The 14,046-nt window shown below is 46.6% G+C and overlaps 1 protein-coding gene across 1 annotated transcript in view; it reads left to right on the top strand.

The window, feature by feature from the left end:
* Positions 1 to 14,046, top strand: part of Itga9 (integrin subunit alpha 9) — a 322,636-nt gene that overhangs the window by 65,649 nt on the left and 242,941 nt on the right. The window contains exons 11-14 of the mRNA XM_047531489.1: positions 359 to 453; positions 4,097 to 4,187; positions 6,583 to 6,628; positions 12,868 to 13,022. Coding sequence (XP_047387445.1) covers positions 359 to 453; positions 4,097 to 4,187; positions 6,583 to 6,628; positions 12,868 to 13,022 — 387 coding nt within the window. The remainder of the gene's footprint in view (positions 1 to 358; positions 454 to 4,096; positions 4,188 to 6,582; positions 6,629 to 12,867; positions 13,023 to 14,046) is intronic.

Genomic DNA, 14,046 nt, shown 5'->3' with positions numbered 1-14,046 from the left:
ATTCCATGTATTTATCTGGGAATAGTTGCCTTTCCTCAGTTATGCAATAACCATTGGCAGTGGAATTCCCCTCAGATTAGGATAGGAAGTTTGTTTTTATTGAGTACTTCAGCGCTTTTTCTTGTGAGGATGAGGTAGAAACTTGTCTGGGACTAGACTCTGCTTTTGTAACATTGGACGCTGTTGATTTTTTTTCTTCCTCCTGCTGACAGATAGGTGCCTAATTTAGTGTTTGAATAATTAACAACCAAAAATTCCTGGTTGAGGTGGCTCAGATGTGATAACCAGAATTAGGGAAGCCACACTGAATGTTATTCCATATGGTTTTTCTAATGGGTCTGTTTTTATCCCCCCACAGACGTGGCTGTTGGTGCACCCAAAGAAGATGACTTCGCTGGTGCCGTCTACATCTATCATGGGGATGCTGGTGGGATAGTCCCCCAGTACTCAATGGTAATTGGTGTGAGAGTGATATGGTAACTGTTCATACATTCATTCAAGAAGCATTTATGGAACCCTCATTATGCCCCATGTCTGGGGGTACAAACAAAAGCATATCTGTCTTGCTTTTAGATTTTCCCACCCTCTAGTGGAAAAACATTTAATATTGCTTATTAAACACAAAAAAGTGCATAGAATCTTGAGTTTGCTCACCTTCAAGGATACATTCTACCTACAAAAAGTCATATCCAAATTCTTATCTGGAGTTAGACCTACTTCTTTGAGAGAGAGAGAAACTTAGTTTTTTGGTGACTCCTTTGTCAACTTTCTGTGATAAACCCTAGGAATATGTTTTAAAATACAATTGAGCGGTTCAGAGGAGGTCCTGGAAGTTTTATGGGCTATTGTCACAATTGGCATGAGAACCAGGAGCTAGTCAAAGCTCTGTCCTCACACCCCAGACTCGGGAACGTGGAAATGGCGAGTTCTGTTTTTTGCCGTATCAGCTTGGTGTTCAATCTTGCTGATGGTATCAAGCCCAGCCCATGGGAAAAAAGGAAGTCACGCTCTCTGCCGAGCACAGTCAGGATATTTGTGGATGTGTGTGGAGTGGCACTGGTTGGCGTCTTTCTCCCAGTGGGACAATGACAAAAAAAAAAAAAAAACAGAGCACACATTGAGAAACTTCCTGTCAGTGAATATTTATTATTGAACATTTACATGCTTAGTACTTCCTTCTCATGTTTTCATGTGTATATTTAAGTTTTAAGAGGCAGTATGTAAATGTAAGTACAATTTATACATTCGTAATTGTTCTAAAGCAGGCGTAAGTTTGGGGCGGTGAGTTTGTGGCCAGCTGAGCCCTGTTCTCTCTCTGCTGGCCGCCTCAGCTAGGTGACCCACCTGTGGCTGACAGGTGCTTAGGGAGGTGCTGGGAGAGGAGGGACTGTTTCCTAAGGGACTTCTCTGCCCTTTCCTTACTGTGGCTCCTCACAGCAGCAATGTGAGATGAGTACCTTGATGATCCCTTGTTTTCTATGAGGCAAATGTGACTTGGGGAGGGTTGTAGATGACAGTATGGCCATTCTGACTCCTGGACGTTGATCATGACCACCATCCTCGACTCCACATTGGGAAAAGACCCACTTCAAAGAAGCTCAGTAGGACAGCTTAGGAGTATGGAAATGGATTTTGCCACAAGGCACACATTCTCCAAGGAGCACCTGGCCACACAGCTCATGCTCTTTTCATTAGAAACAAGTAACAGTGGGAGCAAGAAATCCTCAGGTGAGCTGGCTGACGTGTAAGAGGGAGAGGCTTTGGGAGCCCTGTGGAGGTCTTGTCTGTGCCCCAAGAGCTGTGCTGGTTAGGGTCAGGGATGCTGTTCCCAGTGTGACAAGGTGAAAGTCATCTAAGGAACCCTGTCCTCATTGGGGGTCAGGGTCATTCCCCACGCATCCTCCTGGACCTCGGTGGCTAATACACAGGGAGGCGACCTGTGGAGATCCCTGCTTCCCCTCCGCCCAGCGCCCTGCAGTGTTTTGTTTGGTTGCTGGGTGGAATCCCTGCCGAAAACTGCGGCATACATTTTGTGGTTAGCATGGAGTGTCTATAGTAGGAAGCAGGGCTCAGCAGCTGGACCGCCCGGCCTTTGTTAGCACATGCTGGCTCCTTAGCCTTGACAGAGAAGTGGTTTGAAGTTCTTTTAAAAAAAAAAAAAAAAAAAAAAAAAAAAAAGGCATGCACACAACTACGATTATGCTTTCCCAAGCTGCTAATATGTATATGATAAGGTCAGTGATTTAAAAGGGAGAAAAATTCTTTAATGACAGATTCTTCCGAGCCCACGTCCTGGACAGAGCCGGCATTGTGTGCAGGAACTAGAAGGAGAAATCAGAAACGAATCCGGGCAACGGGATCACTTTTCTTTGGCCCAGATTGGTATTATTTCTGCTGGCTAAATTGTGAGATCAGAGCCTAAATTTCTTCCACATTACTCTTTAACTCATTCCTCTTTCCCGAGTTTACCCTGAAAAGTGTTGATTTTAAGATCCTTGTGTGCCTTTCTCAATTTGAGAACCCTCTGGGCATGTCATGGCGGCCCCTGTGATCTTTCTCTCGCCATAATGGACACTGCATATAAACCTGGTCAAGTGGAGGTTTTCCAAGGTTCCTGGTTTCCATTTAGGGTTATTAGCACTGAGCAGACTTATCTTCCTGGCTTTATAGCATAATGGCCTGCAGATGTCTGCGGATAACTTAAGCCTGCATCGCCACCCCCAAATGGACCACCCTTTACTCTCCCACTGGTCCCCGCCACAGCATACCTTAGAATTGCAAACCCCGGGTGAGCTGCTACTAATGTTCTTGGCCTTTGGAACTGAGATGGTCTGCTTCAAAGCATGGCTTTTAAGAGGTATGCAGACACACATGCATGTTTGTTCAGACAGAGCCATGTGGGCTGTCTGCAAGAAGCGTATTGCCTACAATGCTGCGGTATCATGATGCTCCCACGTTTCCTGTTGGATGGCTTAACTGAAGGTGGCAAGCGTCCCTCCTGTGTCATTTCTGGGAGGGTTATTTGTAGTTACCAGTTGCTGGGGAAACTCCCCCTGCACACACTAGTGATTTCTCTGCAGGGTGACTCAGTAAGGAAAAGTGTAAGGAAAGAAAGGTGACAGGAGCCCCCAGCATCTGCAAACCTGATTCTATAGTGGATTTTGCTACGAGGCGTGAAAATTGTCTCTCTTGTCATCCACAATGAGGGGATCAGGAGATGAGTCTCCCCATGGAGATTGGATACAGGGAAGGAGAAGCCAGTCAGATCCCAGAAGATGGGGCTTTGTTGAATGAGGAAGTTTGATATCCTGTGAGGAACGATGCCACATGATCTTTGCTACACAGCTTTCATTGGAGGAGGGCTGGTTGTACCGCAAATATTCTTGCTTTACGCGATGATAAACTCAGATGCTAATGTGTCCCATGGTGGTAGAGTCGTGAGCCTTGACTGGCTGGTTGAGGCCTGCCTGTTAGGAAGCAGGTCAGCTACAGCTGACTTTTTGTGATTTCCTACTGTTTGTGGAAGATTCAGGACCATGGAGTTCTAGGTTTATTAGGCGAAACTGTTTAATCCCGTCTGAAGCTTGGGAGACTGTAGACCTCTTGGGGTGAATTCCACATGGCTATCTTTCTGAATGGACAGGTTAATTATCTGGCCATTTAGGGAAAGACTGTTACTGTGTGTGTCTTATGGGAAGTGTTAGGTATCTAATACCTGTTAGGGTAGAGAGGAGGTAAATATGCTTCTCCTATTTCAGCCAGCTCTACCCGAGTCAAAATGAAACAATCTGTTAGAAGTTTCATCCATCTTGAACTTGAGCATGTCAAACCATTACACTAGTGTAGGTGGATTTTTTTGTTAACATAATTTTAAAATGATGACTTTTGGCCAAGGCAAATAATAAATCGGTGTGTGGTCTTCAACAGCCTACCAGAGACCCCCTGCTTGATCAAATTAGGACTGTGATTTTTTTTTTTTTTCCTCTTAACAGCTTAAGACCAGGTTCCCTGGGGAAGTGGGATTCAAGGAGTCCCAGGTTCTTATTTGTGACTCTGGTTCTTTCCGGTGACTCCATTTCCCTGTTATCTTTTTCAGAAATTGTCCGGGAGGAAGATAAACCCCGTTCTGCGGATGTTTGGTCAGTCCATATCGGGAGGCATTGATATGGATGGAAATGGCTATCCTGGTGAGCTGTTTTTCTTTAAAAACACGTGAGATGAATGAAGATAGATACATGAAGTGGAATAATTTCCATTTTGGACATCAGTTGCTACATCCATTTAGGATCAGGACCATTCACACAGTAGAAGGGGGTCTTTAGCCTGGTATTCAATTTTAAGGTAAAAATAGTGTTGAGGCTTTTTTTTTTTTTTTAAGTTTTAAAATGATTGACTCTGACAGATTTAAGTACCAGGCAGGTGGGTTTTTAGTGATTACTGTGGTAGCAATTCTAATGAAGAAAAAAATAGCATGGTCCACATTTATAATGGTATATAGTGAAACCTCATTTTTTAAGAATATTTGACCATATTCAGAGATCTCTCATTCTTGAGAGGGAAAAGGAGCACACACCTCCCCATGCATACAAAAGAGAATTACTGAGAGAAATATTTAGGTAAGAAGAAAACTGTGTCTTGCTGATGGACAGCAGACCTTTGCTGTTTGAGGTTGGCTGACTAGTATTATGGACTAATTAATGTGTTGTAGTGGTTGAGGCTAATTGGATAAAAATTAGTTTCAAAAACCCAACCCCAAGTGATACCTGGTTTAGGTTAAGTGGTTCTTGCATGTTTGAAGATGAGACGAGGGAAGTGCAGATAAGAATCTGAAAACATCCAAAACCGCCATGAAATTCTGAAAGCACTTCACTGGATATATACTTAACTTGATTTTGAGAAAAATATTTCTTACTACTTAAAATCTGTGAGAACTAATGCCATCCTGAATGAGGACACCATATTTTATATTTTTATACAAACAAGAGTTTTGAAGGTCCTTGAGCTTTACGGAGCCAGGAGGAGTGGGAATAGAGAGGAGTTAGTGCTGAAGATTTGGCCCCAAGATTGACCTTCCTGGATCTTTTTCTTTTGTGTTTAAGTTTAGGAAAGTGGTTCTCCTTGTTATGGGGTGATCTGAGGTCATCCCCAATTACCTTATAAAGATTGAACACTTCAAGATAGGCAGGATGCTGCCACATCCAATGGCCATCTCAGTGATGTCATAGGAGGGGAAGGAAGGGGTGTCTCCACACTTCATAGAGGAGGATAGTTAGCATCTGCCTCAGGGGATTGGGGACTGACTGGAGACCCGGCTATGGGCGGGACTCGGTCCCGGGTGACTCGGCTGCTTCTCTGTAAATGCATGATAGTAAGCAGATGTGTTCACATTTCACAATGGATCTGAACTTCTTGAGTTTTTCTTGAGATGACAAATTTGTTGTGTTCTTTAATTTTCAAATATCAGTCTGCTAAACAAAACTGTTGAACAACAAAATTAATAAATATGCCCAAGTACAGAAACATTAGGAGCACTCTGATTCATGAACTTGCTGTGTTTTTCCTTAATGAGGGTGTGTGCAGATGTTCTCTGTTTATGATGGGCAGATTTAGACTCCAATTTAGACTCTTGGTCTCAGGGGCTTGTTTCTGTGAACTCTGATGGAACCTTAGGGCTAAGGGGGGAAGAAAGGCAGACAGCTATTAGATGAGTGAATACTTCCTAAATTAATGTTATTTAGAAATAAAAATTACTAATGGCAGGGGTGTTACTCAGTGGTAGACCGCTTGCCCAGCACATGTGACTACCTGCATTTGATTCCCAGTCCAGCAAAGGAAAAGGAGAACTCTCCCTGTACCGCAAAACATTCCTAGTTAAACCAGTGTTTTGGTTTATAGTTTACCAAGTGTATTTATGAATATCTTGATTTAATGTGTAACATTAAATATTTATCGTGTTTGATAATTAGTAAATATTTTCTCATTTAAGCACTATAAAGTATTGACAGCTTTTGAAGATGGTCCTGGGAATAATGATCCACGTTTCACAGAAAAGAACAGAGAGACCCTGAGGTCACATAGAGTGAGGGTGGAAGGTGATGATTCCCATGGTTGAGACCCTAAGAACATTTTCCAAGAGTTATTTAATGCTGGGTATCCCTCTCTTTAATTCACCGATTAAAAAGTAAAAAATCTGAGCTATCTGTGTAAATTGAAATATGTTAGTAACATTAGAATCATAGACAAAATAGGTGAAGTTAATTTTTGTAATGCTTAATTCAAAAGAGTTGACCTATTATTTTAATGCATAATCAACATAAAAGCTATTAAGTTTTTTTTTTAATTAGGATTTCAAAATCTGGTGTGTGTTTTACACTTGGAGCTCATCTCAATGCAGACACATTTCAAGGTCTTAATAGCCATATGTGGTCGCCTGCCTTTGGAACAATGTAGCTCTGATTCTTCACAGTCATTAACACGGTGCAGACAGTCATGGTCAGAGATGTCTGCTACTATAGCGTGCCTTGCCAGGGCTAGTGGGTGGCCTTCCACACGTTTCTGACTGCTGTGACTTCTCATTTTCAGATGTCACTATTGGAGCCTTCATGTCCGACAGTGTGGTTCTTCTAAGGTAAGGGGCCTTACTCCGATCCTTGGCTGTGTTCTTCATGGATGATGGGTTCAGGGAGGCACAGGGCGTATTCACTGTGGGTAGCTTTTCCCTCTGTCACATTTCTCTTGGGCTGGAGGTGCTTAGTGGCTGGGAATGTCTCATTGTTATCATCCACTGTCCTGGAGTTACCAGCTGTTGGGCCTGGAATGGCTTATAGATGGGGGACGACAACAGGATTTTTGGTGACCTAAACCCAGGGGCTGTTTCCCTGTGATCATGAATGGCTCCTTCCTTTAATGTGCAATATAGATATTCGTTTTGCTGGGTGCTGTGATACTTAAAGGGCTGGGAAGTACTGTCCTTCCTACCTTTTCATCTCTATACACAGCTTCTTCACACCAGTCAGTTCTTAACTCTAGGACCTGGGGGCACGTCACTCCCTGGTGGCAGCAGAGGTGAGGGCCATGAGCTCAAGTCCAGTGCTCACTAAAGCCCATGCAATCGGGCTTTCTCCTTCCAAGGCTGCTGGTGGTGGGGTGGTCACCATCATCACCCATGAACCATCTCCAAGTATTTCTGTCTGTGTGAGTCAGAGGAGGCAGAATTATACTTTGGAGTGGGAGCCAACTCTTCGGTTTTGTTAGTAACCTTATGGCAGAACGTTCTAAAATAGGCTGATAGGATCTTAGAACTGGAAGGGATCCCAGAGGCCACGTAGTTCCACACCCCAGATTCTTCTCATTCAGTCCTGCCTTCTTGAAGTGGAGTCTCCCCAGAGGCACATGCTGCCTCTTGAATAAGGTGCCCCAGGGGTGGGGGCTTCCTAACTTCTAAGGAACCAGTTGATCCCCAGGTGACTGTAAACCTTGCATTGTTCAATAGGCAGAATAGCCTGGAGGTTGAGTGTGACCTTGGGGGCCAGGTGGCCTGGATTCAAACTCTGCCTGTGTCCTTCTTAGAAAGGCAAATTTCTGACCTTCTGCCCCAGGATTCTCATCTGCAGAACAGGATGTTCTGGCCAGAACTCAGTGAGTTAGTGTAAAGTGCTCCTAGCAGTGTTTGGCCTCCTTGCTTGACAAGTTAGCAGGTCTTATGATGTGAAGTGGGTTAAATTTGCCTCACTGAGGTTCTGCTTCCTGGTCTTCTGTTTCCTACACAACAGCCCTTCAGTGTTGGAAGGTGGCAGTTCTGTCCCCCAGGCAGTGATTCACTGAGATCAGACCTGCCTGGTTCTTAATTCCCCACTCGACTGAGTTTTTACTTTCTTATCACCCCTTTCTCTGGGGTGGTGATTTTCCTCTTGTAAAAGACAACTTTTGAGGCTGATGATGGAGGAGGTTCAACTGATGACTTGTAGTTCTCACCTGACTTCCTGGCCCTCCTGATACTGTTCATACTCTCTTCACCTCTTGAACAACCTGATCCTATTTGTCGAGATTACTCTTAAAGTCAGCACAACACGTTCCCTGGCTTCTCAGTTGAAATAGGCCCTCTGAACCCCAGGAGCATCTGGCTTCAAGTTCCCTTGTGTAGATTGTCTTACATTCTTGAATCATCTTTCCCATGTTGAGCTCCAAAGAGCTTTCCTTTCCTTCATGGGTGTTGGTGTCTCCTCCATGGAGGTGAATGTTGAAGTGGTTCCTCTGTGGACTCGAGATCCCTGAATCCGGCTCAGGGTGGAGGGTTGAGTCTGATGAGGTGGAATTCAACAGGGACAAATGTGAAATCCGTGGAGGAGAATGCCAGAGAGCATGGACCAAGGAGAGGTGTCTAGGAAAGGAACTTGGAAGCCCCAGCCTGGATGAGGAGGCCAGGAGAAGGCCCAGAAAGAGCCAAGAGACCAGGCTCGCTGTGGAGGAGCATGTGGGGATATTGGAATCCCAGGACTCCTTTCTATTCTTGACTTGGCTAGTCACATTGACCTGTTGAGATACAACTGTATATGGGTCAGATCCTGGGGGTTTGACAGAGAACTTGACAGGCCTGGTCCTTGACCTTATATTCTAGCCAGGGAGCTCCTGCACAGATAGGTAATTGCAATTAATGTTTGAACATCTACCATACTCCAGGCACTGTCTAAGCATTTTACATATGGTCCCGCAGCACTTAACCACAGAGGTACGTTCAGAGACATGAATACTTTGCTAGGTGATTTTGTCATTGTGCAACTGTCAGGGCACATGCTTATAGAACCTACAACAGCTACGCCTCTAGGTGGTATCTCCAGGGAGCTCCACCTTAGGTGTGGTCTGCCCTCCACTGAAATAGCGCATGTGGCATGTGACTAGTAATTCTTTCTTTGTGGTGGTTCTCTTCCTGTGTTGAGGTATAATTTGTAGACAATAAAATGCACCAATGTGAGTATAGGGCTAGATGAGTTTTGACCAGTGAACATACCTGTGTAACTGTCATCCACCTTCAAGATAAAGAACATTTCTGTCAGAACTTAGTTTCCTTGTGCTCTTTCTGGTTATACCCTTTTCTCAATAGATAGCCAACGCCCCTGTGACTTCTGTCTCACTTTTGCCTGCTGTGGGATTTCACATAAATGGTGTTAGACAGTATCGTCTGGATTCTGGCTTCTTTGATGCAATGTGATGTTCTTGAGATTGTTCCATGTTGGGCTGTATTGAGAGTGCTGGGGTTTTGTTCACTTTTCTCTTGACAGAATGTATATTGACTCCCTGCTTTATGGTTCCAAGATATAGGTATGGTTATCATCTCCATTTTATGGGTAAGGAGATCAAGAACATGCAGGTTTTATTCACTTAAAAAAAAAAAAAAAGGTAATTGGAGATGGTGGTGCCATAGGACAACAAAGCAGGGCCACGTGGTCAAGGGCACTAGTTTTGGTTTCAGGAAGGGCTGAGTCCTGTTGGAGGTGACAGCGAGAAGCCAGTGGTCCTGAGGCTATGGCAGTTGTAGAGGAGCGATGGGGCCTGAGCCAGGTGGCTGTGGGTGGGATGGAGAAGCATGAGAGCAGACAGTGACTCTTCACAGCCTTTCCAGAAGCCGGGCAGCTAAGGAGCAAATGGGATTGGCGGGTGTTTTGGAGAGGGTGTTTTAAGGTTGGCAGGGGTTAGGCCAAGAATATCTTCAAGACCTTCCCTCTTCTCCCAAGTCCCTGACCCTCCTGGAAGGGATCAGAGGTGGTCAAGCTCAGCTTCACCCTTCTTCATCGGAGCCCTGCTGCCCTGACCCCATTCCTCCCTTGGGGCCTGGAGAGGTTGAAGGGACATGAGGGAGGAGGAGGGTTGCCATGGGTGGTGGTGGGGGGGTAAGGAAGGGCAGGGCTGCTGGAGAGACAGAATCTGGTACACAGGCTGGAGGGTGCAGGGGCCTCATCTTCCGGGTGTCCCAGGATAGGAATAGAGTCAGGGAGAGGTTCAGCTTGGGATGAGGGTGAAGCTGAGGATGCTGACCCCCGGTCTATTCCAGAAGGTCAAGGGACCCGGGGAACAGTGGAGGTTTCAGAGATGAACTTGTGGAGGTAGCAAGAAGGGACAGGCAAAGGAATCGTCAAGTGTGTCTGAGGGGCCAGGTAGGCCGAACATCTACAGTGGCACCAGTTGGTCAGGTTCTGGGATGTGACCGAATGACAGGGAATGAGATGGCCTGGGGCTTCAGCTGATCTAAGTAGGGTGCTCAGACATGACTTGGCTGATGGGCAAGTTCATAGACTTTGAGTGACCTCAGGTTTTGAGTGGGACCAGAAAAGGGGAGGCTGAGGACCATGTCACACACTGTACTTGATGTCCTCAAGGAGGAGACTGCAGAGGGTCGTGGGTTGGGAATGCTTGTGCTGCAGCTCAGAGAAGACCTGTCTGAGGGTGGCTTCCACTGTGTAAACACACATAAGCATTGCAGAAGTTGAGAGCCCCGCGGCTTGCTGGTAGCTAAGTGTCACCAAGGGCGTGTGCTCTTTTTCTGTCCACCTGTTCCTACCCTGCAAAAGACAAATTTGAGCAGCATCAGGCCACAGGGTGCCCCCACTGCTTCTATTACTTACCTAGAAATGGAATGTTGGGATTTGAACTGTCAGTTATAAGAGAAAAGCATTCCAGCTACCAGCCTCCGGGAAATCTGGAAAGTACAGCAGTGCTGTCCTTGGGTGCCCCTTTGCTTTTATCTCAGAGGCTGGTGTGTTTGCAGGCCGGACTTTGAAAAGCAGTCTCCTGCCCCATGAGGGCGGGCTAGTGGGCCCTGCTCTGCCCTCAGGAAGTGTGCTCAGGAGGGCAGGTCCTGTGTTAGGGTGATAGGCACCTGGTGCTTTGCCATCAAGGAGCAAAGGAAGTGATCAGAGAGGCTGTGAAAGATTTCTGGGCTTTTCTTCATCCAAAAACAATACTTGGAGTTGAAACAAAAAGGTTTGAGGGAACCGAGCTGACAGATGTTGGAAGAAGATGGACCCATGAGGGTCCCTGCCCACTGTTTCAAAGGATTCTGTTTTGTAACCTTCAAGGTCATTCTGTGGGGACTGCTCACTTCTGCCTCCTCACCTCATGCTGTGCAGCAGAGCTTTCTAGTGGCAGGAGGACTTGGCCCCTTTCCTGGCCAGGTGACCCGTGGGGAGCAGGAGGGGCTGGACTTTTCTTGGGTTCCAGGATCAGGCAGGTCAGGGGCTGTAGGGTGGAGCTGTCTGTCCCAGGCAGAAACCAGCTTTCCCCAGGACCTGATGCCTCTTGGTGTCTCTGTCCCTCTCGAAGCTTTTGGCACTGCTGTGGTTTTCAGTTTCCTGGACTGCAGTCAAGTTTGCACCTACTTAACAAGGGTTTTTACACATCTCCTGTCCTGCAGTAGTGTCCAACATAAGGATGAGTTCACTGGGATCCTCGCTGTTGGTGGGGGACTGCTTTGGAAAAACCCAGCACCTGTTCTCCTTAGCGAGACTGGTGGAGCTGGGGCCGCGGAGGAAGCCAGGGGTCCTTGGGAAGCTTCCTGGCAGAAAGGAACTTCCAGCTGACTGTTAAAGGGTCAGTGGGCTTTCTGCCATGTTCATTGGCATCTGTGCAATCATGCTGACCCGGGATAGCCTATCCATTTTCTAAGGTATTTCTAGCATTTTCTCAGGATGAACCCAGAAGAAAATTGAGAGGCCAGCATGCTGATCTCTTTCAGGCACCATTGTTGTCCCTCTTCCTTTTTCCCTACAGCTGGTTTTACTCAGGGAGTCGCACAGTTCCACTGCCCTGGTCACAGCTGCCCCTCTGTTGACCCTCCTGTCCCAGTGGTGGTGGCAGCTGCTGGATCACCCTCACCCCGTCTGCCACAGGCCTCTCACTTCCTTTTGCCGCCCAGGTTTTCTTTGTTGCTTCCTTCTCTTGGAGTGGGTAGGCTGTCATTTCTATCTGCCAATCACCCTGGGTGCCCTTTGAGGGAGCATTGGACATAAGTGAGGTCCTTGTTCTCGTGCCGCTAATGTCCCTTAATCTTGTTATGTCACCTCTGCAACTGATGCTGGGACCCCGTAGAGGTTAAAGGGTCTTTTGTGAGACCTGTGGGGGAGAAGGTTAAGGAGTAGCTTAGGTGAAATCTCCCTGAGCAGATGTTTGCCAGGCTAGCAGAATTTTGTCCATCTGGTGGCCCGAATGGACACTGACTCTCCGAGCTGGGGGATGGGCTGCTTCGGGAAGAGGACTGTGAACGTTGATTGGGTTTCACTTGGTTCTGAGGCCAGGTGGGTTGATTTCTTTTGCTCTGGAAGTGCTTTGCTGTCACCAGCAGGGACTCCATTAATCAAGCTTTTTTAGAAAAATGGTCACCGAATGGGTAGAGGTAAATGAAGGAGGAGGTTCGGCCAGTTGAAGGGGCTGCAGTCCATGTTTACTATGGTAGTGAATGCTTTGAGGGACATGTGAGCTTGCACTGAGTTCTTGAGCCCTGCCTTCTGCTATAGGAACTCCTCTTAAATGCATCTATAGCTCCCTAGTAAGTGGAAATTGGAACTTATCTGGTGAAATTTTAAGTAACTGCCCAGCATCTGGTGGTTCACTTATGGCTTCAACCAGATGTGTTCGATTAACAACTAACTTGCCTTTATTATTGGAAAGCTAACCATTAATATATTAGGAAATGTGCTACTTTTAAAACCAGAAAAAGTACTTACAGAGCACACTGGTCCTTCTCTCTTGGGTTTTTTCTTACTTTAATTAAATGCTGGCTGAAGGCCCAGGATTTATCCTGTCTATGTAGTTCTCGTTCGATTCTGAGAGCTGCTCTCGACCATAACTGAGTCGTCTTCCCCGCTTGCCCTGCAGGGCCAGGCCGGTCATTACGGTGGACATCTCCATCTTCCTCCCAGGATCCATCAACATCACGGCGCCTCAGTGTCATGATGGACAGCAGCCTGTGAACTGCCTGAACGTCACGGCCTGCTTTAGATTCCACGGCAAACACGTTCCGGGAGAAATTGGTAATGAGTCACCGAGTCAGGGCTCAGGTTACACATCTTAGCTGGAGTAGAATTGCGGGATGGCGGGCAGCTGTGGGATGCTTCAGAGTTTCCTTCTGTCCTGCATCCGGCTGGCTTTGTAGGCAGCAGACCCACGGGCTGGACGCCCTTTCCCTCAGAGCTCCCTCCTTTCCCTTTTCTGTTCACCCACAGCTCTAGGACAAATACTGGTGGACCCTAAGCATCCTTTGCCCAATGTATGTGGACCAGACTCAACCTCACTGGACCATGGGTGGGACAGGCTGTGGGAATGTACTGCCTGGAGCCTGGTTCTTATGGAACATTCCATGCACTTAGAAAAAAAGAGGTGATGGGACTTTGGAGGCTCCCCATGGAGTTTGCAGCATCGGCCAGATGTCAGGGGGATTATTCCATTTACTGTGGGATCAGGACATGGAGTTTTCAAAGGCTTAGGTTTTCAAAAGAGGGGGCCCTGCTTTGGCAGTGCAAAGAAGGCAGGTGGTAGCTGTCCCTGCTGTTTCTTAGACTGGAGAAGGCTAACATTGCTCTCCTGCCTCCAGAGACTGGATGAAGCCCCAGGACAAGATAGGGTCAGTGTTGATTAGAACGGCGAGCACAGGATCATTTGAAGGAAATGATTCCAGGATATTATGTAGATTAATAGGTGCTTTGTTTGTGCTTGGCAAGGCTGATTGAACAGAAAGAAAAATTCCAGGCGAACAAACAAAAACATGATAAAAGCCTGTGTTTCTCTTCCAGAGAGCATGTGCAGGCCAGGCCTAATTCTTGGGAGCTCCAAGCATGGAGATGGGATAATGAGGCAAATCCATGTTCAATCAATAGTTGTGAGGCTCTTACAAAGCGCCAGCCACTGTTGAGCTCTGGGCACAGGGCAATGGACAGGATGGGCAAAATCCTAGCCTTCATGAAGCTTGCATTTTGGTGGGAGGAGACTCCCTCGCTTGCTCTTCTGGACACATGCAGGTTCCTGGGTGGGCAGGCGCCATGTGCTCGGCACTGGTAC

This window comes from Sciurus carolinensis, chromosome 17 (assembly GCF_902686445.1).
Source record: "Sciurus carolinensis chromosome 17, mSciCar1.2, whole genome shotgun sequence".
Lineage (NCBI taxonomy): Eukaryota > Metazoa > Chordata > Mammalia > Rodentia > Sciuridae > Sciurus > Sciurus carolinensis.
This window is presented reverse-complemented; position numbering and strand designations above follow the sequence as displayed.